General features: G+C 43.6%; 1 protein-coding gene across 4 annotated transcripts in view; it reads left to right on the top strand.

Moving 5' to 3' along the window:
* setd5 (SET domain containing 5) overlaps positions 1-27770 on the top strand; it is a 98701-nt gene that overhangs the window by 59878 nt on the left and 11053 nt on the right. For 3 of the 4 annotated variants that reach the window (XM_086001933.1, XM_086001934.1, XM_086001935.1), the window contains 3 exons: positions 3842-4084; positions 5943-6084; positions 23314-23564. In XM_086001933.1, the coding sequence (XP_085858059.1) occupies positions 3842-4084; positions 5943-6084; positions 23314-23564 (636 nt within the window). Of the gene's footprint in view, positions 1-3841; positions 4085-5942; positions 6085-23313; positions 23565-24211; positions 24744-27770 lie in introns of all 4 variants that reach the window. The other variant, XR_015080066.1, reaches the window with a different exon arrangement.

The following is a 27770-nucleotide window of genomic DNA, read 5'->3' on the forward strand; positions in this document are numbered from 1 at the left end:
TCTGTGCAGCAGAGCCAGTCATGGTGCCCTGAACCTGGCTGCTGGTGCCTTCCCCTGATAAGTCATCTCCCCCAACAGTACCCAAAACGGTAAACCTGTTTTGGAGGGAGATGACCGCAGGTGACTCCTGCACTACCTTCCTGCCTTTACCCTGCCTTTTGGTCACCCATTTACTGTCTGAGCTAGCCTTTACCTGCGGTGTGACCAACTCACTGAATGTGCTATCCACAACATCCTCAGCATCGCGTATGCTCCAGAGTGAGTCCATTCGCAGCTCCAGCGCCGCCATGCGGTCCGCTAGGAGCTGCAGCTGGACACACTTCCTGCACACATAGTTGTCAGGGACAGTGTCCCTGATTTCCCACATGGCACAGGAGGAGCATGACACGGGTCCGAGCTGCCCTTCCATGACTTAACCCTTACAATACCCTTTTATTTACTACGATTTAGCTTAATTATTGAATTCTACTTAGAATAAGTTTGTGAAAGTACTCACCAACCAGTCACCTACCTGTTTTCTGGTGTTGTATTTTCACTGCCACCTCCTGTCCTGGAACCTTTTCCACCTAGGTTAGGCTCCTGAAATAAAATAAATTGAACCTACCTTTTCAACTTCCCCTAACCCCTAAAAGGTTAGAGGAGGTGGAAGGGTGGGAGACACTACACTGTAGTGTTTCGGGTTTAGCAACAGCTCCACCTATATAAGAGTTACTGGCCTCCTGCTCTCCCGACTGTACCAGCTGTGAAAGAAAAAGCCCGCGAAAGGTGAGCTTTTAAACTCACCAGTTACTGGCCTCCTGCTCTCCCGACTGCCCCAGCTGTGAAAGAAAAAGCCCCCGAAAGGTGAGCTTTTAAACTCACCAGTTACTGGCCTCCTGCTCTCCCGACTGCACCAGCTGTGAAAGAAAAAGCCCGCGAAAGGTGAGCTTTTAAACTCACCAGTTACTGGCCTCCTGCTCTCCCGACTGCCCCAGCTGTGAAAGAAAAAGCCCCCGAAAGGTGAGCTTTTAAACTCACCAGTTACTGGCCTCCTGCTCTCCCGACTGCACCAGCTGTGAAAGAAAAAGCCCGCGAAAGGTGAGCTTTTAAACTCACCAGTCACTGGCCTCCTGCTCTCCCGACTGCCCCAGCTGTGAAAGAAAAAGCCCCCGAAAGGTGAGCTTTTAAACTCACCAGTTACTGGCCTCCTGCTCTCCCGACTGCACCAGCTGTGAAAGAAAAAGCCCGCGAAAGGTGAGCTTTTAAACTCACCAGTTACTGGCCTCCTGCTCTCCCGACTGCCCCAGCTGTGAAAGAAAAAGCCCCCGAAAGGTGAGCTTTTAAACTCACCAGTTACTGGCCTCCTGCTCTCCCGACTGCACCAGCTGTGAAAGAAAAAGCCCGCGAAAGGTGAGCTTTTAAACTCACCAGTTACTGGCCTCCTGCTCTCCCGACTGCCCCAGCTGTGAAAGAAAAAGCCCCCGAAAGGTGAGCTTTTAAACTCACCAGTTACTGGCCTCCTGCTCTCCCGACTGCCCCAGCTGTGAAAGAAAAAGCCCCCGAAAGGTGAGCTTTTAAACTCACCAGTTACTGGCCTCCTGCTCTCCCGACTGCACCAGCTGTGATTAGGGCTGAGATGAGGAGAAATTTCTTCACTCAGAGGGATGTGAATCTTTGGAATTCTCTACCCCAGAGGGCTGTGGATGCTCAGTCGTTAAGTATATTTAAAGCTGAGATTGATAGATTTTTGAACCTTAAAGGAATCAAGGGATATGGGGAAAGACTAGGAAAGTGGAGTTGAGGTTGAAGATCAGCCATGATCGTATTGAATGGTGGAGCAGGCTCGAGAGGCCGTATAGCCTACTTCTGCTCCTGTTTCTTATGTTCGTACTCTTATAATCTTGATGTACAGAGAAAACTACATTCCTCCATTCCTGGACAGTTTCTTAACCAATCTTTATATGAATCATGCACCTCAGGCATGTATGAAACACTGGCACCATCCCTAAAACCTGGTGGAATGCAATTACAGGAGACTTTGGTTTATCCGGAGGTTGTATGGCCGGAAACCTCAATCTAACGGCAGAAATCAGCAGCTGTTTTGTTAGGTTTTTTTTCTTTTTTTTTTCCTTCTCCTAGCATTTTTTTAAACAGTCAGTCTCTGGAAAGCCTCTCTGAAGCTGTTGCTAAGCTACAGAGACGCTTCCAAGGTACGGGCCGACTGTTTACAAGCTGTTGCTAAGCAACAGTGTTTGTCAGATACGGAGATCCGTATCCTTCAACATTAGCGCTGGTCTGTCCGGAAGTTTTCATAGATCGGCATCACGCCGGTCCCGTCGGTGCCGGATATCACAAAGTTTCCTGTACATATATCCATTTATATTATTAAAGAACAATTGGGACTCTTAATTGTGAGCCACATATCTTGATTAAACTTTGACTCCAAAATATGCCTTGCGTTGAAATAATTTGATTACCAAATTGATTCATGGCGATTATATAGGATTTATCTGTAGTGATATTCATTGGCTTCAGCCATCTGGCTAACAAAATGCATAAGCTCTATGATAGCACTTTGCTTAGATGCAGAATATGCCTTTGACTGTGCTGGATGAGATTTTTTGAGGGTTCTGAAAGGGGTATAGTGATTTTTGGAAATTTCCTTAAACTTTTTCTTGTTTTACTATTATCCCGGATCCTTGGTGGACCCTACCCTAGCTAGCGGAACTCCAGCATGGGTGTAAATGTCCAACCTTCCTGACATTTCCTAGTGGTGAGTTTTGCATCAAGCAATATGGCCTTATTGTCATGATATACAGGAAACTTTGGTTTATCCGGAGGTTGTATGTCCAGAAACCTCGATCTACCGGCAGAAATCGGGAGCCGTTTTGTTAGGTTTTTTTTCTTCTCGTGGCTTTTTTTTTCCAACAGTCAGGCTCTGGAAAGTCTCTCTGAAGCTGTTGCTAAGCTACAGAGAAGCTTCCAAGGTACGGGCCGACTGTTTAGAAGCTGTTGCTAAGCAACAGTGTTTGTTGTCAGATACGGAGATGAAAACCTCCGTAAGCTTCAACATTAACGCTGGTTTGTCCGGCAGTTTTGATAGATCGGCAACAGCTCGGTCCCGTCGGTGCCGGATATCACAAAGTTTCTTCTAAGATCTGTTAGAGAGAGCACCCATGGTGCTTGGCCTCTATTCCCTGCTTCTCTTCCTCACCCATAAAGTACTTTGGTGTCAGATTATTTTTTGTTTCAAATGGACCAACCCAGGCTTCAACTCAAACCTTCAGTATTTGTATAGTTCTAGCAGTTGCTGCAGAGCCCTGCCATGTTAAGTCACTTGGGCTTTCTTTTTGTTTCTCAAAATCAGAGTTCCTTTTTTCCGCCAGACCCTTACAACCAGACATCACTGGTGTTTGAACCCACTTGAAGTAGCCACTGGTTACAGATCAACCCAGAATGTCTATTATAGCTATAAACTTAAATTCCTTTGCCATAAGAGGACCGTTTGAATCGAACAATATATACAGTGTTAACATCTATTTGTACTTCATGTAAATCTCTATCTACTGAAATGTTATACTCCTTTCCTCTTTGACACAGCTTAAAACCAAAAGTTAAGAAAATGGGTGATCTTGAGGCTAACCGACATCCTGTAGTTAAACAGGAATTGAATGTCTAATTAGATTTAATTCCATAATTCAGTGCCTACAACTCAGTGCACCAATCTAAATATATTAGGGATGGGCCAGCCTGGGGACAGGATATATGGTATATTCTGGACAATCCAGGAGTTTATAAATTTGCAATGAATTGCTGTGATTTACTGATTTTTGTTTTAACTTTTTCTCATCTTTTGTTTCAGTATTTGGTTACAGAATGGTTGAACGACAAGGTTGAGCGACCAGACTGCCCATATGACCGGCCATTACGCATCACAACAGATCCTACTGTATTGGCAACAACACTGAACATGCTGCCAGGCCTGAGCCACAGTCCCCACATTTGCACAACCCCTAAACACTACATCCGCTTTGGCTCCCCCTTCACCCCTGAAAGACGGAGACAGAGAGTTGTGTGTGATGGCAACTACGGATCTTGCAAAAAGGTAAGCATGTACACCATCTTTGCAACTTAACCCATTCTGCTGTATGAGTTGTAACACCAGGCAGCTTTATAAATGTTGGATTGAAGTTAAAATAGCAGATCTTAGACTGAAAATGTAGGAAACATGGCAGCCAATTTGCGCACAGCAAGCTCCCACGAACAACAATGTGATAATGACCAGATAATCTGTTTTTTTTTGTGATGTTGATTGAGGGATAAATATTGGCCAGGACACCGAAGATAACTCCCCTGCTCCTCTTCGCAACAGCACCATGGGATCTTTTACGTCCACCTGAAAGAGCAGACGTGGCCTCGCTTTAATGTCTCATCTGAAAGACGGCACCTCCAACAGTGCAGCACTCCCTCAGTACTGCACTGGAGTGTCAGTTTAGATTTTTGTGCTCAAGTCTCTGGAGTGGGACTTGAACCCACAACCTTCTGACTCGGAGGCGAGAGTGCTGCCCACTGAGCCACGGCTGAAAACTGAGAACATTTGTGATTGGCACAAGTGAAGGCCTGGTAAACAATTACAAGCCCAAGTTTGAGAGGCGGCATTAATTTTGTCAACCTGACAACACCGATTCCTCACCACATGCTGTGCACACAGTAGTAAGTTATCATTAATATGCTCCTTCATTTCAATTGTAAATACTGACATCCGTTGACAGTTCATTTGATTCAATTGACCATGTTATTCCTGCCTTTATCTTTCCCGCTCTTGGCTCCTTAACCTTTGATAACTTGCCAGCATCAAAATCAAAAGAGGAACAAATTTGGTTTCTATCTGTTTCTTGCTTTTTACTTTCTAACTCTCGTACTCAGAAACGTGTGCTGGATCAGACAACATTGTAAGAATGAGAACATATTGTTATTTTGAAAGAGTACATTTTTCAGTCTTTGGTTAAAAGCTACTTCATAATTTAGTTTGATATTTCAATCTATGTACCCTTGGTTGAGCTGCTGTGTCAGCATGTGGGTTTGTTTTTCCTGAGTATTTTATGTTAATTGAATAATCCATATTCTGTGTGTGTAGTCAAATATTATAATGGTCCCTTTTAAGAAATTAATTTAGGCACAAGAATGTGTATATGCCGAGGGAGGCGAGATTCCATAGGTATGTGGTCTACAATCTTTTGGAGGATGGTATTTTGTTCGCTGATAGAGTTGCAAGGCATCCTGTGTAGTTGTGTTTTGGTTTACATAGGATGATGGTGTTTGCCTTGGTTATGGGCTTTAAAGAAGAAAAATCTCACCTGCAGGACCAGAACATTACAGATTTGCTACCATCTTGAATTAAGTACATCAGATACATATTGTTAATTCAACTTACAGTCTTATCACATAGGACGTACCCAGTTGAAAAGTCTAGTTGAAAACACATTATGTGAATCTGGTTTGATATTTACCTGGGAAAATTTCCTGGAATGGGAGTTACAAGATCATGGGGTAAGGAATGTCAGTAACCCGAGAAAATCACAGCATAGAATTAGAGATCTGTGGGATAAATGCGAACATCACAATGACTCTTTCATAGCTGACTGAGCATTTGATGCAACCAAAATCCAATGCTGGCTCATCACACTACTCGTCAGGCCTTGTTTAAAAAAAAAAGCTTGACATTGTCAGGTTCTGAAAAAGTAGGCCAACACACGCATTTGTCCACAGACCTATGGAATCTCGCCTCTGTGATTTTGTTTTGTATCTTTGTCAGTGATTAGCATGTTCTTTCAAATTTATATAATGGTTCTGTGTAGTGCATGTTCCTACATAATGTCACTTTCACACAGATGGTAGTGTAGTCAAAGTGTGCAGAGTTGTGTTAAACCATGTTGAATAATTAACCTGTTGATTCTTTTCAGCGGTGGATAAAACAGGCAATGGATGAGGCCATGGTACAAACTCCCCATACACCAGATATAGGACAAGAAACGCCACCCTTATACCAAAGCAGTGACAGCAGCAACGTTCCTGACATACCCGATGACACCCACGTTTCAATAGGTAGGTGCAAAACGTAACTTTTTTCATCATCATACACATTATTTGCCAGTCAGCAAATCCAAACAGTTCAGGTATCAGATTCTCTGCATGCCTATCTGCCTGAAGCCACTAGGAGGTACAAGAAAGTGACCCAAGGAAGACTTCTTTAGTTTCAGAACTGAATGGTGTCGGAAGGTGTGATCCCATATCCTCACCACACCCCCCCCTCCCCACCCCCAAAGTGGTAATTCTTCATATGTGAGCCTAGACAGCTTATGTTGACCAGGCTAATTGACTACAATGGTCATTAAAGCAAAGCCTGATCCCATCCTTAATTGACTTCAAGCATGGATCACAACACAACTATTAGGAGAAGGAACCCAGATGATTTTCCCCCATTAGTGCTCCAGTGCACTGTACCACCTGCTATTTTCTCCTTTGCTCTTTTCTTTGAATCTTCCCACGGTTGCTCGACAGATTCCCATGATACGACCACTAAAATTGATAACTTACATTATGAAGGATTGCAAATGTACTGGCCTTGGATGGCGCAGATTTGCCGGAATGATACTGGGGCTGAATTATCAACTTGTATAGCTACTTTTTAATGATTTATGTATCTGTATCCCTAGATCTCTTTGCTCCTCTACCCCATTTAGGTTCTTTTCCTGCCAAGGAATAAGTAGGTACAGGAAACTTTTTTTTATCCGGCACGATGTGGTGCCGGTTCATCAAAAATTCCGGATAACCAAAAGCTACAGTAAAAGATACGGAGCTGAGAGCTCCGTATAAAGCAACAAACCCTGTTGCTTAGCAACAGGTTCAGAACAATGGCCAAAAGTTCCAAGCGTCTCTGTAGCTTAGCAACAGCTGCAGCCACACCCTTGCACAGCAACAGATGTAGGAAGGCAAGTAATAAAACTTACCTGAACCTACTCCTGAATTTTGCCGGTTAACCGAGATTTCCGGTTATTTAGGTGCCGGTAAATCGAAAGTTTCCTGTACTTTATTCCTCTTACCAAAATGAGCCACCTCATGCTTCACTATATTGAATTAATTTGCCATTTATCTGCCCATTCTTCAAGCCTGTTTATGTCTTCCTGTATTTTGGTGCAGTCTTCCACCATTATTAGCTGTACCCTCCAATTTAGTATCATCTGCATATTTTGACACCATACCTCCAATTTCTGAGTCCATATATTGTCCCAGCACAGGACACCACTTACTGCCTTCTGCTAATCTGAGAAACTTCCTTTAACTTCAACCCTCTGTCTTCTGTTTTGTAGCCATCATTCAATCCATTCTGCTATCTGGTCCCTGTCTCCGTACACCCTGACCTTTGTCATGAGTTTTTTATGTGGTACTTGTCGAAAGCCTTCTGAAAGTCCATGTATACCGCATCCAATAAATTGCACTTGTCTACTCTTTGTTATTTATTCAAAGACTTAAATAAGGTTGGTTAAACATGATCTTTCTTTTAAAAATCCATGCTGACTTTTTTTTAATTATAATCTCCGTCTCCAGCTTTATTTTTAATCTGATCTTTTAGTAAAGATACCAGTATCTTTCTTACGATTGACGTTAAGTTAATTGGTTAATAGTTCCCAGGGTTAGTTCTATCTCCCTTTTTGAAGCTAGGAATTGCATTTGCTATTCACCAGTCCTTTGGCATTATTCCTTTTTAAAAATGTTTTTACATATGGATACTACTGCCTCTGCTATCTCCTCAGTTCTTTTTAAGTATATGAAGGTGCAATCCATCACGACCTGGGGTTTTGCCCTCCTTAATTTGGCTAGTTTTTCTAGTATATCCTTTCTTTCTGTCTTAACTGTTGTAATATCCCTCTTGACGTCTTCTAACTGTTGTCATTTCCTCTTTGGTGTTTTTTTCAGTGAAAATGGAGGCAAAGTATCTATTTAAGAACATAAGAATTAGGAGCAGGAGTTGGCCATCTGGCCCATCGAGCCTGCTCCACTATTCAATAAGATGACCTCTATTCCTCTTTCGCTCCTGATCCCCATATCCCTTGATTTCCTTAGAGTCCAAAAATCTATCTTTCTCAGCCTTGAATACACTCAACGATTCAGCATCCACAGCCCTTTGGGGTAGAGAATTCCAAAGATTCACAACCCTCTGAAGAAATTCCTCCTCATTTCACACCCTAGTTCTAGGGTGAAACAACCTCTCAGCAGCTACCCTGTCAATCCCCCTCAAAATGTTAGATGTTTCAATGAGATCACCTCTCATTTTTCTCAAGTCCAGAGAGTATAGGCTCAATCTCTCCTCATAAGACAGCCCTCTTATCCCAGGAATCAATCTAATGAACCTTTGTTGCACCGCCTCTAAGGCAAGTATATCCTTCCTCGGATAAGGAGACCAAACCTGTGCACAGTACTCCAGGTGTGGTCTCACCAAGGCCCTGTACAATTGTAGCAAGTCTTCCTCACTCTTATACTCCAACCCCCTTGTAATAAAGGTCAACATGCCATTTGCCTTCCAAGCATCCCTGCCATTTCAGTATCAAATCCTTTGAGTTTATCTTGCTCAACCGATGAAAATAGAACAGATGAATGCGTGGCTAAAGGGATGGTGCAGGGGGGAGGGCTTTAGTTTCCTGGATCACTGGGCCTGCTTCTGGGGAAGGTGGGACTTGTACAAGTCGGACGGTCTACACCTGAACCAGAGGGGGACCAATATCCTTGCGGGGAGGTTTGCTAGCACTGCTGGGGGGGGTTTAAACTAACTTGGCAGGGGGATGGGATACAGAGTGGAGCTATAGTAGGGGGTGATTTACAGCCAAATACAGAGGAAAAAACAAGTCAGCTGGGAAGGCAGAGAAAATATGTGAGGGCAAAAGGGAATATGGCAAGGCTGGAAGGCATTTATTTTAATGCAAGGAGTCTTGCAAATAAGGTGGATGAACTGAAGTTGTTGTTGAACACATGGGAGTACGATATTGTTGCTATCACGGAGACATGGTTGAGGGAGGGTCAGGACTGGCAGCTCAATATTCCGGGGTATAGAATCTTCAGGAGAGACAGAGGGGGGTGTAAAAGGGGAGGGGGTGTTGCAATATTAATTAAGGAGTCGATTACTGCTGTAAGAAGGGATGATATATTAGCGGGTTCCTCTAATGAGGCCATATGGGTAGAAATTAAAAACAAAAAGGGGGCAAGCACCTTGCTGGGAGTGTACTATAGGCCCCCAAACAGTCAGGGGGAGATAGAGGAACAGATATGTAGGCAAATCTCAGAGAAGTGCGAAAATAATAGGGTAATAATAGTGGGGGATTTCAACTTCCCCAATATTAATTGGGATAGTCTAAGAGTGTGAAAGGCTTAGAGGGTGCAGAATTCTTAAAGTGCATCCAGGAGAGCTTTTTGAGACAACATGTAGAAAGTCCTACAAGAGAGGGGGCGGTACTGGACCTAATTCTAGGGAATGTAGCCGGGCAAGTGGTGGAAGTGTCAGTAGGAGAGCATTTTGGCGACAGTGACCATAATTGGGTGAGATTTAAGGTGGTCATGGAAAAAGACAATGACGGCCCGGAAATAAGGGTTCTAAATTGGGGGATGGCCGATTTTAATATGATAAGGCAGGATCTGGCCAAAGTGGACTGGGAGCAGCTACTTATAGGAAAATCCACATCAAAGCAGTGGGAGGCTTTCAGAAGGGAAATAGAGAGAGTACAACGCCAACATGTTCCTGTAAAGGTCAAGGGTGGGACCAACAAGCAAAGGGAACCTTGGATGACAAGGGATATACAAAAATGCATTAGGAAAAAAAGGGGGGCTTTTGGCAGTTACAAAAGACTAAAGACGGAGGAAGCCCTAGAGGAGTATAAAAAGTGCAGGGGCATACTTAAAAAAGAAATTAGGAGGGTGAGGAGGGGCCATGAAATAACACTGGCGAGCAAAATAAAGGAAAATCCTAAGATGTTTTATAAGTATATTAAGGGCAAGAGGATAACCAGGGAAAGGGTAGGGCCCATTAGGGACCAAAGTGGCAATCTGTGTGTAGAGCCAGATGATGGAGGCGGGGTTTTAAATGAATTTTTTGCATCTGTGTTCACTATGGAGAAAGATGATGTAGACATAGAAATCGGGCAAGGGGACTGTGACATACTTGAACATATTAGCATCGGGAGGGAGGAGGTACTAGCGGTTTTAGCAGGCCAAAAAGTGGATAAATCCCCAGGCCCGGACGAGATGTATCCCAGGCTGTTGTGTGAGGCAAGGGAGGAGATTGCAGGGGCTCTGACACAAATTTTCAGAACCTCTCTGGCCACAGGGGATGTACCAGAGGACTGGAGAACAGCTAACGTAGTACCATTATTCAAGAAGGGTAGCAGGGATAAACCAGGGAATTACAGGCCAGTGAGCCTAACATCTGTGGTAGGGAAATTATTGGAAAAAATTCTGAGGGACAAAATTAGTCTCCACTTGGAGAGGCAAGGATTAATCGGGGATAGTCAGCATGGCTTTGTCAAGGGTAAATCATGTCTGACAAATCTGATTGAATTTTTCGAGGGGGTGACTAGGTGTGTGGCTGAGGGAAATGCTGTGGATGTGGTTTACATGGACTTCAGTAAAGCTTTTGACAAAGTCCCGCATAGGAGACTGGTCAAGAAGGTAAGAGCCCATGGGATCCAGGCTGCCTTGGCGCGTTGGATCCTAAACTGGCTGAGTGGCAGGAGGCAGAGGGTGATGGTCGAAGGTTGCTTTTGTGACTGGAAGCCTGTGTCCAGTGGGGTACCTCAGGGATCGGTGCTGGGTCCCTTGCTGTTTGTGATCTACATAAATGATTTGGATGAGAATGTGAAAGGTATGATCAGTAAGTTCGCAGATGACACGAAAATTGGTGGGGTGGTAAATTGTGAGGAGGAAAGCCTCAGGCTACAGGAAGATATAAACGAGTTGGTCAGATGGGCGGAAAAGTGGCAAATGGAATTTAACCCTGAAAAGTGCGAGGTGATGCATTTTGGACGGACAAATAAGGCAAGGGAGTACACAATGAGTGGTAGGACCCTAGGAAGTACAGAGGGACCTTGGTGTGCATGTACATAGATCCCTGAAGGCAGCGGAACAGGTAGATAAGGTGGTTAAAAAGGCATATGGGATACTTGCCTTCATTAGCCGAGGCATAGAATATAAGAGCAGGGAGGTTATGATGGAGCTGTACAAAACGCTGGTGAGGCCACAGCTGGAGTACTGTGTGCAGTTCTGGTCGCCTCACTATAGGAAGGATGTGATTGCTTTAGAGAGGGTGCAGAGAAGATTCACCAGGATGTTACCTGGGATGGAGCGCCTCAGCTATGAAGAAAGACTAAACAGGCTGGGGTTGTTTTCATTGGAGCAAAGAAGGCTGAGGGGGGACCTGATTGAAGTGTACAAAATGATGAGGGGCATAGATAGGGTAGATAAAGAGGAACTTTTCCCCTTAGTAGGGGGGTCAATAACAAGGGGGCATAGATTCAAGGTAAGGGGCAGGAGATTTAGAGGGGATTTGAGGAGGATCTTTTTCACCCAGAGGGTGGTTGGAATCTGGAACTCTCTGCCTGAAAGGGTGGTAGAGGCAGGAACCCTCACAACATTCAAAAAGCATTTGGATGAGCACTTGAAATGCCATTGCATACAAGGCTATGGACCAAATGCTGGAAAATGGGATTAGACTGGACAGGGATTGATGGACGGCGCAGACACGATGGGCCGAAGGGCCTCTTTCTGTGCTGTAAAACTCTATGACTCTACGACTCTAACCCATAGAGGCCCTATCCCGATCTTAATTCTCCTTTATTACTTATATATGCCTATAGAATACTTTACTATTTATTTTTTGATATTTTCATTTCAGATTTCTTCTTTGCCTTCCTAATTATTTTTTGACCTCTTTTTCCAAGCTCATCATATTCCCTTTCACCATCCACTCCTTTATTGTTTATGTATTTTGCATATGCAGAATTAGTCTCCACTTGGAGAGGCAAGTATTAATCAAGGATAGTCAGCATGGCTTTGTCAGGGGGAGATCATATCTAACCAATTTGATTGAATTTTTTGAGGGGGTGACTAGGTGTGTGGATGAGGGTAGTGCAGTTGATGTAGTCTACATGGACTTCAGTAAGGCTTTTGACAAAGTCCCGCATGGGAGACTGGTCAAGAAGGTAAGAGCCCATGGGATCCAGGGTAATTTGGCACATTGTATCCAAAACTGGCTTAGTGGCAGGAGGCAGAGGGTGATGGTCGAAGGTTGTATTTGTGACTGGAAGCCTGTGTCCAGTGATGTACCGCAGGGATCGGTGCTGGGTCCCTTGCTGTTTGCAGTGTACAGTAATGAACATCTTGGAAGGGGAGGGTGAACAGCCAGTTGTCGTGATGCATATAGGTACCAACGGTCTAGGTAAAAAGCGGGATGAGGTCCTAAAAGCGGAATATAGGCAGTTAGGAGGTAAATTTAAAAATAGGACCTCAAAGGTAGTAATCTCAGGATTGCTACCAGTGCCACGTGCTGGTCAGAGTAGAAATAGAAGGATATTTCAGATGAATACGTGGCTAGAGGAATGGTGCAAGGGGGAGGGATTCAAATTCCTGGGACATTGGAACCGGTTCTGGGGGAGGTAGGACCAGTTCAAACCGGACGGTTTGCACCTGGGAAGGGCCGGGACCGATGTCCTAGGGGGAGTGTCTGCTAGTGCTCTGGGGGAGGGTTTAAACTAAAATGGCAGGGGGTTGGGAACCTGAGCAGGGAGACAGAGGAAAGGGAAACAAGGATAAAAGCAAAAGATAGGAAGGAGAAAAACAAAAGTGGCAGTCAGAAATCAAGGGTTTAAATCAAACATGGCCACAGTAAATAATAATTCTAATAGGTCTAAGAGCGTTAAAAAAACAAGCCTGAAGGCTTTGTGTCTTAATGCGAGGAGCATTCGTAATAAGGTGGATGAATTAGCTGCGCAAATAGAGGTAAACGAATATGATTTGATTGGGATTACGGAAACATGGCTCCAGGGTGGCCAAGGCTGGGAACTCAACATCCAGGGGTATTCAATATTCAGGAAAGATAGGCAAAAAGGAAAGGGAGGTGGGGTAGCATTGCTGGTTAAAGAAGGGATTAACACAATTGTAAGGAAGGATACTAGCTCTGATGATGTGGAATCTGTATGGGTAGAACTGAGAAATACCAAGGGGCAGAAAACGTTAGTGGGAGTGGTATATAGACCTCCAAACAGTAATGCTGAGGTTGGGGATGGCATTAAAAGGGAAATTAGAGAAGCGTGCAATAAGGGCACAGCAGTCATCATGGGTGACTTTAATCTACATATAGATTGGGCTAACCAAATCAGTAACAATACTGTGGAGGAGGAATTCCTGGAGTGTTTAAGGGATGGTTTCCTGGACCAATATGTCGAGGAACCAACCAGAGATCAGGCCATCTTAGACTGGGTATTATGTAACGAGAAAGGATTAATTAGCAATCCTGTTGCACGAGGCCCCTTGGGTCGGAGCGATCATAATCTGATCGAATTCTTTATTAAGATGGAGAATGAAGTAGTCGACTCAGAGACTAGGGTCCTAAATTTAAATAAAGGAAACAACGATGGTCTGAGGTGCGAGTTGGGTAGGATTGATTGGGGAATGTCACTCAAAAGGTTGACGGTGGATAGGCAATGGCAAACATTCAAAGACCACATGGATGAACTACAGAATTTGTTCATCCCAGTTTGGCATAAAAATAAAACAAAAAAGGTGACTCAACCGTGGCTAACAAGGGAAATTAGGGATAGCATAAGATCCAAGGAGAGGACATATAAATTGGCCAGAAAAAGCAGTAAACCTGAGGATTGGGAGCAGTTTAGGATTCAACAAAGGAGGACAAAGGGATTAATTAAGAAAGGGAAAATAGAATATGAGAGTAAGCTTGCAGGGAACATAAAAACTGACTGTAAAAGCTTTTATAGATATGTGAAGAGAAAAAGATTGGTGAAGTCAAGCGTAGGTCCCTTGCAGTCAGAATCAGGGGAATTTATAATGGGGAACAAAGAAATGGCAGACCAATTTAAATACATATTTTGGTTCTGTCTTCACAAAGGAGGACACAAATAACCTTCCAGAGATGTCGGGGAACATAGGGTCTGATGAAAGGGAGGAACTGAAAGAAATCAGTATTTGTAGGGAAATGGTGTTAGGGAAATTGATGGGATTGAAGGCTGATAAATCCCATGGGCCTGATAATCTACATCCTAGGGTACTTAAGGAAGTGGCCCCAGAAATAGTTGATGCTTTGCTGATCATCTTCCAGCATTCGATGGAATCTGGAACAGTACCCATGGATTGGAGGGTAGCTAATGTTACCCCACTATTCAAAAAAGGTGGTAGAGAGAAACTGGGGAATTACAGACCGGTAAGCCTGACATCGGTAGTGGGGAAAATGCTAGAGCCCATTATAAAAGATGTAATAGCAGAGCACTTGGAAAACAGTGACAGGATCGGATAAAGTCAACATGGATTTACAAAAGGTAAATCATGCTTGACTAATCTACTGGAATTTTTTGAGGATGTAACTGGTAAAATAGATAAGGGAGAACCAGTGGATGTGGTGTATTTGGACTTTCAGAAGGCTTTCGATAAGGTCCCGCATAAGAGATTAGCATGTAAAGTTAAGGCACATGGGATTGGGGGCAAGGTATTGACTTGGATAGAGAACTGGTTGGCAGACAGAAAGCAAAGAGTTGGAATAAACGGGTCTTTTTCCGAGTGGCAGGCAGTGACTAGTGGGGTACCGCAGGGATCAGTCCTTGGGCCCCAGCTATTCACAATTATATAATAATGATCTAGACAAGGGAACTAGATGTAATATCTCCAAATTTGCAGACGACACAAAGCTGGGTGGGCGTGTGTGCTGTGAGGAGGATGCCGAGAAACTCCAGGATGATTTGGACAGGTTGGGTGATTGGGCAAAAGCATGGCAGATGCAATATAAAGTGGATAAATGCGAGGTTATCCACTTTGGTGGCAAAAACAGGAAGGCAGGTTATTATCTGAATGGCAATAGATTGGGAGAAGGGGAAGTGCAACGAGACCTGGGTGTCCTTGTGCACCAGTCGCTGAAGGTAAGCATGCAGGTGCAGCAGGCAGTGAAGAAGGCAAATGGCATGTTGGCCTTCGGAGCGAGAGGGTTTGAGTACAGGAACAAGGATGTCTTGCTGCAGTTGTACAGGGCCTTGGTGAGACCGCACCTTGAGTATTGTGTGCAGTTTTGGTCGCCTTATCTGAGGAAGGATGTTCTTGCCATGGAAGGAGTTCAGCGAAGATTCACCAGGCTGATACCTGGGATAGCAGGAATGACGTATGAGGAGAGATTGGGTCGATTGGGCTTGTACTTGCTGGAGTTTAGAAGAATGAGAGGGGATCTCATTGAAACTTATAAAATTCTGACAGGACTGGACAGATTAGATGCAGGAAGGATGTTCCCGATGGTCGGGGAGTCCAGAACCAGGGGTCACAGTCTAAGGATAAGGGGTAGGCCATTTAGGACAGAAATGAGGAGGAATTTCTTCACCCAGAGAGTGGTGAACCTGTGGAATTCTCTACCACAGAAGGCAGTAGAGGCCAATACATTAAATATATTCAAGAAGGAGTTGGATATATTTCTTAAGGCTAAAGGGATCAAGAGGTATGGGGAGAAAGCAGGGACCGGGTACTGAATTTGGATGATCAGCCATGATCACATTGAATGGTGGACCAGGCTCGAGGGGCCGAATGGCCTACTCCTGCTCCTATCTTCTATGTTTCTTTGTTAGATATGAATGTAGGAGGTATGATCAGCAAGTTTGCAGATGACACGAAAATTGGTGGAGTGGTAAATAGCGAGGAGGGAAGCCTCAGGCTACAGGACGATATAGACGGGTTGGTCAGATGGGCAGAACAGTGGCAAATGGAATTTAACCCTGAAAAGCGTGAGGTGATGCATTTTGGGAGGACTAACAAGGCAAGGGAATACACAATGAATGGTAAGACCCTGGAAAGGACAGAGGTTCAGAGGGACCATGGTGTGCATGTACATAGATCCCCGAAGGCAGCAGGACAGGTAGATAAGTTGGTTAAAAAGGCATATGGGATACTTGCCTTCATTAGCCGAGGCATAGAATATGAGCAGGGAGGGTATGGTGGAGCTGTACAAAATGCTAGTTAGGCCACAGCTGGAATACTGTGTGCAGTTCTGGTCGCCACACTATAGGAAGGATGTGATTGCATTGGAGAGGGTGCAGAGGAGATTCACCAGGATATTACCTGGGCTGGAGCGCTTCAGCTATGAGGAGAGACTGGACAGGCTGGGTTGTTTTCCTTAGAGCAGAGAAGGCTGAGGGGGGGTGCCTGATTGAGGTGTACAAAATTATGAGGGGCATAGATAGGGTAGATAGAAAGGAACTTTTCCCCTTAGTAGAGGGGTCAATAACCAGGGGGCCTAGTTTCAAGGTGAGGGGCAGGAGGTTTGGAGGGGATTTGAGGAAAAACTTTTTCACCCAGAGGGTGGTTGGAATCTGGAACTCACTGCCTGAAAGGGTGGTGGAGGCAGGAACCCTCACAACATTCAAGAAGCATTTAGATGAGCACTTGAAACGCCATAGCATACAAGGCTACGGACCAAGTGCTGGAAAATGGGATTAGAATAGACGGGGCTTGATGGCCGGCGTGATACGATGGGCCAAAGGGCCTCTTTCTGTGCTGTATAATTCTATGGGCTGGATTTTATCAATGGAGGCGCGTAAGAGGCGGGACTACAACTTTTGGGGTTGTAATCCTGCCTCCATCGAGTTGTGGCCAACCCACTCGATTTTCACTTGATTGACCTTGTTGAGCCCGCCCAGCGGGCTCAGCAGGCTAATTAAGGGCCACCCGGCAACAGGTGATGTCACATACTGACATTTCATCTGTCAAGAGCTTTTGACAGATGAAATATCAGCGTTTGACAGCCCTTTGAAGCTGTCAAACACTGACGATCTGTACTCCAAGTTAATTCCTTCCTCTCAGGCTGATTTAGAGATCTCTCTAGAACAGAAAGCAGAATGCTGCAGATTTTTCTCAGCTCACGGCCATTCTGCTTTCTGTGCCGGTGAGATGAGGGACTCCCGAGACCTGAAGGAAGGAAGGCTGTAAAGGTAAGTAAAACTTATTTAAACACTTTACACACACCAAACACACTTTCCTCTGCACTCATGCACCCATCACTCACCTGAACACCGGACATCTTGAACCCTCCCAAGTCCTTCAGCCCGATGGTCTGCCTTGCTAACTTGGCGTGGTTTGGAGCCGTCTGGAAGCCCACACTTTAGGGATTAGGCTAAAAACTGCTTGATAACTACTTGTTAACAGGCAGTTAATTGGCACTAATCCCCTTCCTGCCTCCGGGAGGCGGCTCCCAGCACAGGTCGGGTACCCACATTCTGTGAAACGGGCATGGGGGCGGGATGGGTTCATGACCCCCGATTTCGCGATTTTAACCCCCCCCCCCCAACGCCTCCAATCCCGCCTCAATGGCCTGATGAAATTCGAGCCCTATGACTCTATGGCCTGGAAATTCAGTGGCCTGCGCCACCAGTTTGCGCCCAAAGAGGGCACTCAGTGGCTTTTGCGCCACTGGCCACACCTACCGCGATATTTAGCGGGGCGCTAATGGCGACGTTAGCCTGTAGCGCTGCGCCGCCACCGATGACGTCATCGGTGTGCGCAGCGCCCCGCTATCGCCCCGATGGCCATATTTGGTCGCGCCCGCCTTCTCAGTGCCGGCCGCAAATAGCGACCGGTACACGGGGCCTACCTGTGGCGGTAGTGGCGCTAGTTAAGGTGGAGGTGCGGCCGGCCGCACCTCCGTCCCCGGCCTCCTACACCCCCCCCGCCCCCCCCCCCCCCCCCCCACGGCATTGCCGGCTGTTTCCCGAGAGCCCGGCACTTCTCCTTGGTGCCGGGCTCATTTGCCGGCACTCGCGAGCGGGGATCGCGCTGTTGCAGGCACCTCCCCCTTAACAGTGGGAGGAAGGCCTGCAGTACCGCAGCGTGCCGTGCCGCAGCGTGTGGCGCTGCGGCCCTTAGCACGCCGATATTCAGTTTCAGCGCCCCAAGCGGGGCGCGGGAAGCCTCGTTTAGCGGCCCGCTTCCATTTGGGGCGCAGAAACTGAATATCCGGATGGCGCAAGTGGCTCCGCACGCAGCGGTAATTCCGGCGCCCAGGCGAGCTTGGCGCCCCAAACTGAATTTTTAGCCCTATGCCTTTGTCTCTAGATTCAATTTTATTCTCAACTCTATTTATCCATGGCATCTCATTCTTGGCTAATTTGCTCTTATTTTTAGTGAAATGTTTTTCTTAGCTCTATTGATCTCCCCTTTAAATATTGCCCACTGTTCTACTTTGTCAAAGTTTTTCACAATTTACCTTTATTAGCTCTATCCTCATTGCCTTATAGTTGGCTTTTTCCAATCTATTAATTTGGTCTTTGTACTATCTATCTACATAACATAAGAAATAGGAGCAGGAATAGGCCATTCGGCCCTTCGAGCCTGCTCCGCCATTCAGTAAGATCATGGCTGATCTTCTACCTCATCTCCACTTTCCTGCACTACCCCCATATCCCTTGATTCCCTTAATATTCAGAAATCTATTGATCTCTGTCTTGAATATACTCAACGGCTGAGCCTCCACAGCCCTCTGGGGTCGAGAATTCCTAAGATTCACCACCCTTTGAGTAAAGAAATTTCTCCTCATCTCAGTCCTAAATGGTTGACCCCTTATTCTGAGACTGTGACCTCTGGTTCTAGACTCCCCAGCCAGGGGAACCATCCTCCATGCAACTACCCTGTAAGAATTTCGTATGTTTCAATAAGATCACCTCCCATTCTTCTAAACTCTAGAGAATATGTGCCTAGTCTACTCAATCTCTCCTCATAGGACAATACCCCCCATCCCAGGAACCATTCTGGCGAACCTTTGTTGCACTCCTTCTATGGCAAATATATCCTTCCTTAGGTAAGGAGACCAAAACTGTACACAGTACTCCAGGTGTGGCCTCACCAGGGCCCTATATAATTGCAGTAAGATGTCTTTACTCTTATACTCAAAATTCTTGTAATAAAGGCCAACATACCATTTGCTTTCCTAATTGCTTGCTGTACCTGCATGTTAACTTTCAGTGATTCGTGTACAAGGACACCCAGGTCCCTCTGAACACCAACATTTCCCAATCTCTCTCCCTTTAAAAAATACTCTGCTTTTCTATTTTTCCTACCAAAGCGGATAACTTCACATTTCTCCACATTATATTCCATTTGCCATGTTCTTGCCCACTCATTTAGCCTGTCTATATCCCCTTGAAGCCTCCGTTGTGAGCAACCGCCTCACAACTTACATTCCCACCTAGCTTTGTATCATCAGCAAACTTGGATATATTACATTTGGTCCCCTCATCCAAATCATTGATGTAGATTGTGAATAGCTGAGGCCCAAACGCTGATCCTTGCAGTACCCCACTAGTTACAGCCTGCCAACCCGAAAATGACCCGTTTATTCCTACTGTTTTCTGTCCGTTAACTAATCCTCAGTACATGCTAGTATATTACTGCCAATCCCATGAGCCCTAATTTTGTTTAATAACCTCTTGTGCGGCACCTTATCGAATGTCTTCTGAAAATCCACACACACCACATCCACTGGTTCCCCCTTATCTATTCTGCTAGTTACAACCTCAAAAAACTCTTATCAGATTTGTCAAACAGGATTTCCCTTTCATAAATCCGTGTTGACTCTGCCCAATCCTATTATTATTTTCTATATTCCCTGTTACCACGTCCTTAATAATAGATTCTAGCATTTTCCCTACTACTGATGTCAGGCTAACTGGTCTGTAGTTCCCCGGTTTCTCTCTCCCTCCTTTCTTAAATAGTGGGGTTACGTTTGCTACCTTCCAATCCGCAGGAGCCATTCTAGAATCTATGGAATTTTGGATAATGACAACCAATGCATCCACTATCTCTATAGCCACCTCTCTCAAAACCCTAGGATGTAGGCCATTACGTCCAGGGGATTTATCGGCTTTCAGTCCCATTAATTTCTCCAGCACTTTTTTTTACTAATGCTAATTTCTTTCAGTTCCTCATTCTCACTAGAGCATTGGTTCTCCACCATTTCCAGGAAGTTTTTTGCGTCTTCTTTCGTGAAACAGACGCAAAGTATTTGTTTAATTTCTCAGCCATTTCCTTATTCCCCATTATAATTTCTCCTGTCTCAGCCTGTAAGGGACCCACATTTACTTTTGCTAATCTTTTCATTTTTACATACCTATAGAAGCTTTTATAGTCTGTTTTTATGTCTCTCGCTAGTTTACTCTCAATTTCTATTTTCCCTTTCTTTATCAATTTCTTGGTCCTCCTTTGCTGAATTCTAAAAATCCTCCCAATCGTCAGGCTTACTACTCTTTTTGGCAGCATTATAAGCCTCTTCCTTTGATCTAATACTATCTTTAACATCTCCTGTTAGCCACGGTTGGACCACTTTTCCTGCGGGGTTTTTGTGCCTTAAAGGAATGTATATTTGTTGTAAATTATGCATTAATTCTTTAAATGCTAGCCATTGCTTGTCTACCGTCATACCTTTTAATGTAGTTTCCCAATCTACCTTAGCCAACTCGCCCCTCATACCTACGTAGTTTGATTTGTTTATATTTAAGACCCTAGTTTTGGATTTAACTAAATCAATTTCAAACTCAATATAAAATTTTATCATTATGGTCACTCTTCCCTAAAGACCCCTTTACTACAAGGTTATTGCACAATACTAGATTTAAAATAACCTGTTCCTTAGTTGGTTCCTCAATATACTGATCTAGAAAACTATCTTGCATACATTCCATGAATTTGTCCTTCATACTATTACTGCTAATTTGTTTTGCCTAGTCTATATGTAGATTAAAGTCCCCCATGATTACTGTATTACCCTTGTGGCATTGCCTCCAATTTCCGGATTTATACTCTGCCCTGCATTACAACTACTGTTTAGAGGCGTATAAACAACTCCCACCAATGTTTTCTGCCCCTTGCTGTTTCGTAGCTCTACCCAAACTGATTCTACTTCTTGATTTTCGGAGCTAAGATCCTTTCTCGCTACTGTCTTTAGCCCATCCTTTATTATCAGGGCTACCCCTCCTCCTTTTCCATTTTGCCTATCTCTTAAAGTTAAGTATCCTGGAATATTTTGTTCCCAACCTTGGCCACTTTGCAACCACGTCTCCGTTATGGCTATTAGATCAAACCTGTTAATTTCTACCTGCGCTATTTTGTTGTGAATGTTTCGCGCATTCAGATATAGTGCCTTTAGCTTTGACTTATTTCTATTTATCCCTGATGTCACCTTAGTCACTGATGCCTATTACCTTTGTTACTCTCTGTCCCTTCCTGACCCACTCTGCTTATTTTTACCCAAAACGCTACGCTGCTCTAGAGCCTTGACATTTCTCTCGCTGCTTTTAAATTTACTCTTTCCTGAATCCTCCCACCCCCTTCATTAGTTTAAAGCCCTGTCTAATGCCCTAGTTATTTGGTTCGCCAGGATACTGGTTCCAGCCCGGTTTAAGTGCAGCCCGTCCCAACAGAACAGCTCCCTCTTTCCCCAGTACTGGTGCCAGTGCCCCATGAACTGAAACCCTTTCCTCCCACACCACTCTTTGAGTCATGCATTTAAACCTCTAATCTGTTTGTCCGTCTGCCAATTTGCGCGTGGCTCAGGTAACAATCCAGAGATTATTACCTTTGAGGTTCTACTTTTTAATTTGGATCCTAGCTCCTCAAACTCCCTCAGCAGAGCCTCATTCCTAGTTTTACCTATGTCGTTGGCTCCTACGTGGACCACGACAACTGGATCATCCCCCTCCCACTCCAAGTTCTTCTCCAGCCGCGAGGAGATGTCTTTAACTCTGTAATCTATCGCTCAAATTATCTTAAACCATATTATATTGTGATCACTACTCCCTAGCTGAATTTATCTTATTTGCTTCGGCTCATTTCCCATTACTAGGTCTAGCAGTGCTTTTTCCTTTGTTAGGATTCTTACATATTGGATCAGAAATGGATTCTTGTAGGCACTGTAAATATTCCATCCCTATCTCTATTTTTACTCCCTCTCCCTGCCAGTTTATTAGGGGTAATTCTGTGTTTTTTACTCTTCATATAGTTTGCCTACATATTTCTCCCTCCACTTCCTTTCCACGATTTGGTGGTCGGTATTGTGACCAATTCCTTCCTGTGCTTTATCTCAATACAAAAGCATTCTGTTTAGTTACATCCTTTCTTGATACTGGCATTATGTTATTTCTGATGAACACGGTTACCGCAACACCCCTTCTTCCTTCTGTATCATTTCTAAATACATCATAGCCTGCAATATATGGATATCTACTGTTGAAGTGTTCATTGATGGTCAAACTACTAACTTCAGGAAATAAATGGAACCAATCATCTGTACTGAGACAAATGGGCTCTGCTGCTTTTACTAACAATACTTTTCTGAATTATATTTACTCAATGCAGGAAACTTTCTGATATCCGGCACTGACAGGACCGAGCTGGTGCCATAACATCAAAAGTGCCGGACATACCAGAGTTAATGTTTAAACATACAGAACTGAGAAGCTCCGTGTGAATCAACAAACCCTGTTGCTTAGCAACAGCTTCAAAACAGTCAGCTGCAGCTGCAAGCGTCTTTAGCTGAAGCTGTTGCTATAGCTACAGACCTTGCAGTGCTTGACTGGGGAAAAAAAAGCAACGAGAACTAAAAAAACATATCAAACGGCCCCTGATTTTTGCCGTTAGATCGAGTATTCGGGACATATAACCTCTGGATAAACCAAAGTTTCCTGTATAATGTTGTTTAAAAAGTCATCATTTTGAAAATCACTGAAGCCAAGCTTGTAAATCCCAGTCCAAGATACAATAGAATGGCAGAACGAAGTCTGAATTTATTTTGCTCAGTTGCTTAGGTATACTGTACAAGTGGCAAGTACGCTAATCTGCATTCTGTGATATTTCCAGAATACATTGGATTTTTATGGAAATAACTCAAAACCATTGACCGAGCCCAAACTGGGAAAAATGACTCTGCTGTGTTGAAAGATTCACAGGTTCAATATATCCCAGCTGCTTAACTTCAGCTTGTCTAAAATGTATCTGTTTGCAACTTGTAATGGCCTGTCTGATAACCTCTCTGTTTTGTAGAGTTGATAACGCCTCTGAAGAAGCGAAAGGCACGGTATCTGTCAGACGTGAGTGTGACTGATTTGCCCGGACCTTGTAGTCCATTATCAGCGCCTGCATCTGTCACAGATACGGTCATGTCCAGCCCGACAGTAATGACGCCTTGCACCTTGTTTCCAGGAGAAGAGGAGAAGAAAAATGGATATAATGTAGTTTACTCTCCCCTTCACTCCCTTGCTGCTAGCCGATGTAATACCCCACTACAGTTTGAGGTAAATATATCTCCAATAAAGGGACTTCCATCTACACTTATGATGCAAGTTAAATTTTTTTTACTTTGTCTCGGTAAATAAAACTGTTCTAATGGTGTCCCTTGTTTGACAGAATTAAATATATATATATTTTTAAATCAGTTTAGTTTATATGCAAATAAATGGGCTGGAGTTTTATGCCAGCTGAACAAAAGTACACTGCAACAGTTCAATTTGGCATCAGCGATACCTTTGCTTTCAAAATATATGGTCTTGGAGTCTTTGTTCTGACTGCTTGATTGGATTACTTAGCAGTGAGACGGTTTTCTGTTTATTAGTTGAATCTTCACACCATGAAGATTCATTTTGGTGTGTCTGTGGTTTCAAAGATTAGAGAATGTATGTTGTGTGGATGGAGTGTGAATGTGTTTGTCTTCGTGCATTTAGCACACTGCAGACTTTGTCAAGTACTCGCACTTACCCACCCCCCCGCCCCCTCCTCTACCCCGTGTGCTGTTTTGAGTCAGTATTTCGGATAGAATCTGCTCAGAAGCTGTAAGTGTTGGGTCTGTTTAAATTAACTAGATAGTCAGTCTTGTAGATTTATCGGGTGTCCTTCCATTTAGCTACCATTTTGGCTGCCAGTGAACCTACATGTTCTCATCCAGTTGCAGGGTATAAACAGAATGCAGGATTCACTCACGAAGCCCTACCTAACAGCATTGTGGGAGTACCTTCACACGGACTGCAGCGGTTCAAGAAGAAGGCCCACCATCACCTTCTCAAGGGCAGCTAGGGATGGGCAATAAATGCCGGCCTTGCCAGCGATGCCCACATCCCGAAAATGAATTATTTTTTATAAAGCCATCAATATCACAGATCCATGAACTTGTGAAAATCACTTCAAATGAGCATTAAAGGGATCAAGTAGCCAAGGGCTGCAACAAGAATAGTTGGCCTCATACACAAAAATATCACACATGGTTGCTTATATGCCTCCAAAAGTTGATGGAAGCTCTTTAAAGACACAATTTCCTCTTGAAGACTTGATCGCAGATGTAGGCTTAAGATGCAAATCACAAAATGATCCTCTGGAAGATTTGCTGTAATTTGTAAATCACATTGCAAAACAAACTGATCTGACATGAAAAGTACAGCTCCCAGAATTCAAGTGCCCCCAGTTAAATCTGGTTTTGACAGGTAATACTTAACAAAAGTGACTACATATTTTATTGCTCCATTTTAAGTATTTTCAGTATTACTCTGACAATGCTAATGTTTGATCTGAGCTAACAGTATAACAGTAAACATTTGAGTTTTGAAGCCTAGGGTGGGATAAAGCTTGTATACCTGCAATTGCAGTAGTTCTTCCAAGTGCATGTATGCTAATGGTGCAGAAAAGATTTGTTGTACATAATGTCTTTTTGCTGTGTTACTCTTAACAGCCGCATACATCTGTCTGAATTATCAGTTTTGTTGCTACTGAAGCATGCATTGCAGAGAGAAAACTAGTTAAATCTGATCAAAAACAACAAAACCACTTTTTGGATTTTTTCCCCTTCCCTTGCTTACACAAAGCTCGTTAATAGTCTGATGTGCAGCTGAGTCTGTGGAGGTTTGAGAAGAAGGGCCTAGGGTAGGGATGGAATTAGTTGATCGCACTGTGCTCTGTTGCTGTAGAAACAAATTGCTAACAGTCTGAAGAAATTGAGTCAAATAAGAGAGAAAAAAAATCAAAAATATTTTGCTGTATCATGTGTGCTTCATCTTATAATGTAGATATAAATGTAGAAATCTAACCATTGGAACAGTTTTGTGACACTATACTGTGAACAAGAATGTCCTGGCGATGTTGTAATTTTTTTTTTTTTTAAGTGCAAGGAAGTCTTAAACGTAATTCTCAATGCTTCCCCTAAAACACATTGGGGGAAGATTTCAACCTTTTCCTATTTATACATGGATTTGCAATGGTAAATAGCAAACAGCAGAAATATTTTACCTTTTATTTCATTCAGGGAATGGTTGGTTCAGACCCACTCCCACCTCTAAACTGTGTGGATCAGTTTGAAAATGTTTGGTACAAAAAACCAAGGCAAAGTCTAACGCTCTCAAGACTTTGTGTGGTATGTTTCAGAGCTAAAAAAAACCTGCAGCTGCTGTTCCAATAGAATCAGGTATCCAACAGCTCCGTCGGTGCAGTTTGCTCTACCTACGCCCCTTCCCACTCCCCCAGAAAAAAGCTGTAATCTGTTGCTCAGCCAGTTGTTTGAAGCTTCATTAACTGGCACAGCTGAGGCTATTGAAGGTGGGGAAAACATTTCTGTGGTATGAATTCTAAATGGCATCAATAGCTGAAGATGGTAGCACACTAAACCTTCCTTGCACTTCAATATCAAAAGATACATGATTTGTGAGCGTTGGCGATAATCTCACACATTAGGATATTGATAGCAACCTAATGTTTGTAATTTTTGTAATGTGGTTGTTGTACTTTTGCTTCAAACATCAGGATTTTTGTAGTCAAAAAAAGAAATGGGGGTGGAAGAGAGTTGGAAGTCCGTTTGACAAACCTGGTGTGTGGGCTTACAGTGTATCTCCTCTTCAATTTAATTAACCTTTCAATGTTTTTTTTTCTTCCCCCCCCCCCCCCCCCCCCCGCCCTTCCCCAAACTTTGTTTTTGACACATCATTTTACTCCCAGACCGCTGCCAATGTGCCTCTTGGCCCAAATGCTAGGAGATGCACAAGGGGGGCTAGGGTGACTTACCTATTTGATTCATTTAGTTCAATGTCTCCCTGTGAGAGGAAGCTCAGGACTTCATTCAACACCGCCCCAGTTGATGTGGCCAAGACCTGGGATGTGGTGTGTGCTGGATTAGAGGTGTGAATCCATGTTGCTAGCTTTGGTGGTTTCAGGTCACATGACCACCAAGTACCAAAGGTCTTTCAACCTACTCATGTTTCTTCCATAAAGTATTTGAGAGAACAATTTCCTATAAATATCTTAACAATCAACATTATCAAGTGGCATAGAGAACAGTTTTTAGTACACAGTAATCCTGAAGTAAGACCTTAAAAATTAATCATGTGATTAATTCAGAAATGCTCCTGTATTCCTTAAATAGTTACAAGCTTTTTCAATCAGTTATGTGATTTTTTTTTTAGAATTTAAGTTTTTCATTTTTGTTCAAGTGAATTTGAATTTATTTCAAGATGTTTTAAACTTAAAACTAAGAGAGCATTATTGGGGTTTAATTCTCCATGTGGTCTTCACCCCACTGTAAGTTCATGTTGCAGATCTTTTTCAAAGTCAGAGAAGATCATCTATATATACTGATTCAAAGGGTGGGTTCTAATGTGACCAACAACTACCCCAGTACCAGTGAAGAACATCATATTTTGTTTTTTGTTTCAAATGTTTAATAGATTTAGAATCATATCCAGCAATCACCTTGAACACTCCAAGATCACAAAAGTCCAGTTTAATCATTTTCTAAACTCAACTAGACTTCATATTGCCTCTGGAGACTTGAACTCTAGCATTCTGGCTATGTATCTCCATTTTGTATTAACTTTTTTAATTTGCCATATTGTGTAGACATTGAAAGCTTTGAGTCTCTCTCAGCCAGTTCATTGTATACTTATGATGTACATTCAAGCAATGTGCAACACTTTACATTCATAGGTGTTAAGTTTCATTTTCTGTTTGTACTGCCAAGTTACATAGCTGATCTAAATCCTTGTGCTAATCTCTTCTGCATATTCTGTCTCTGCTGCTCGTCCTATTTTGGTTGCAAATTTCACAAGCTTACATTGGGTTTCAGCGTCCAGGTCCCCTGAGCGATTCCACACAACGCCTCCCCCACCCTAATCTGACATTAAAGCTCTCGTGAGCTATTTCCTAATTTTTAACCATTACATATGGGTTGACATTTCAAATTCTGGAAGAGTGGGATGGGGAGGACTCAGAATAGAGTGCAAGATCCTATACAATATTTGAAAAAACTAAAAGTCCTTCGATACTTATGGATGATAATCTTCAAATCCTTATAGGAAGAAAGAACCTGTATTTATATAGAGCCTTTCACATCCTCTGCACATTCCGGTGTGCTTCATAGCCAATGAATTATTTTGAAATGTAGTCACCTATGTGCAGGCAAATGTGGCAGCCAATTTGTACACAGCAAGGTACCAAATGACCAGTTTAATCAGTTTCTTGGTGGTTTT

Source organism: Somniosus microcephalus, chromosome 11, assembly GCF_052327205.1.
Source record: "Somniosus microcephalus isolate GS21.2 chromosome 11, FLI_Smic_1.0, whole genome shotgun sequence".
NCBI classification, from domain to species: domain Eukaryota; kingdom Metazoa; phylum Chordata; class Chondrichthyes; order Squaliformes; family Somniosidae; genus Somniosus; species Somniosus microcephalus.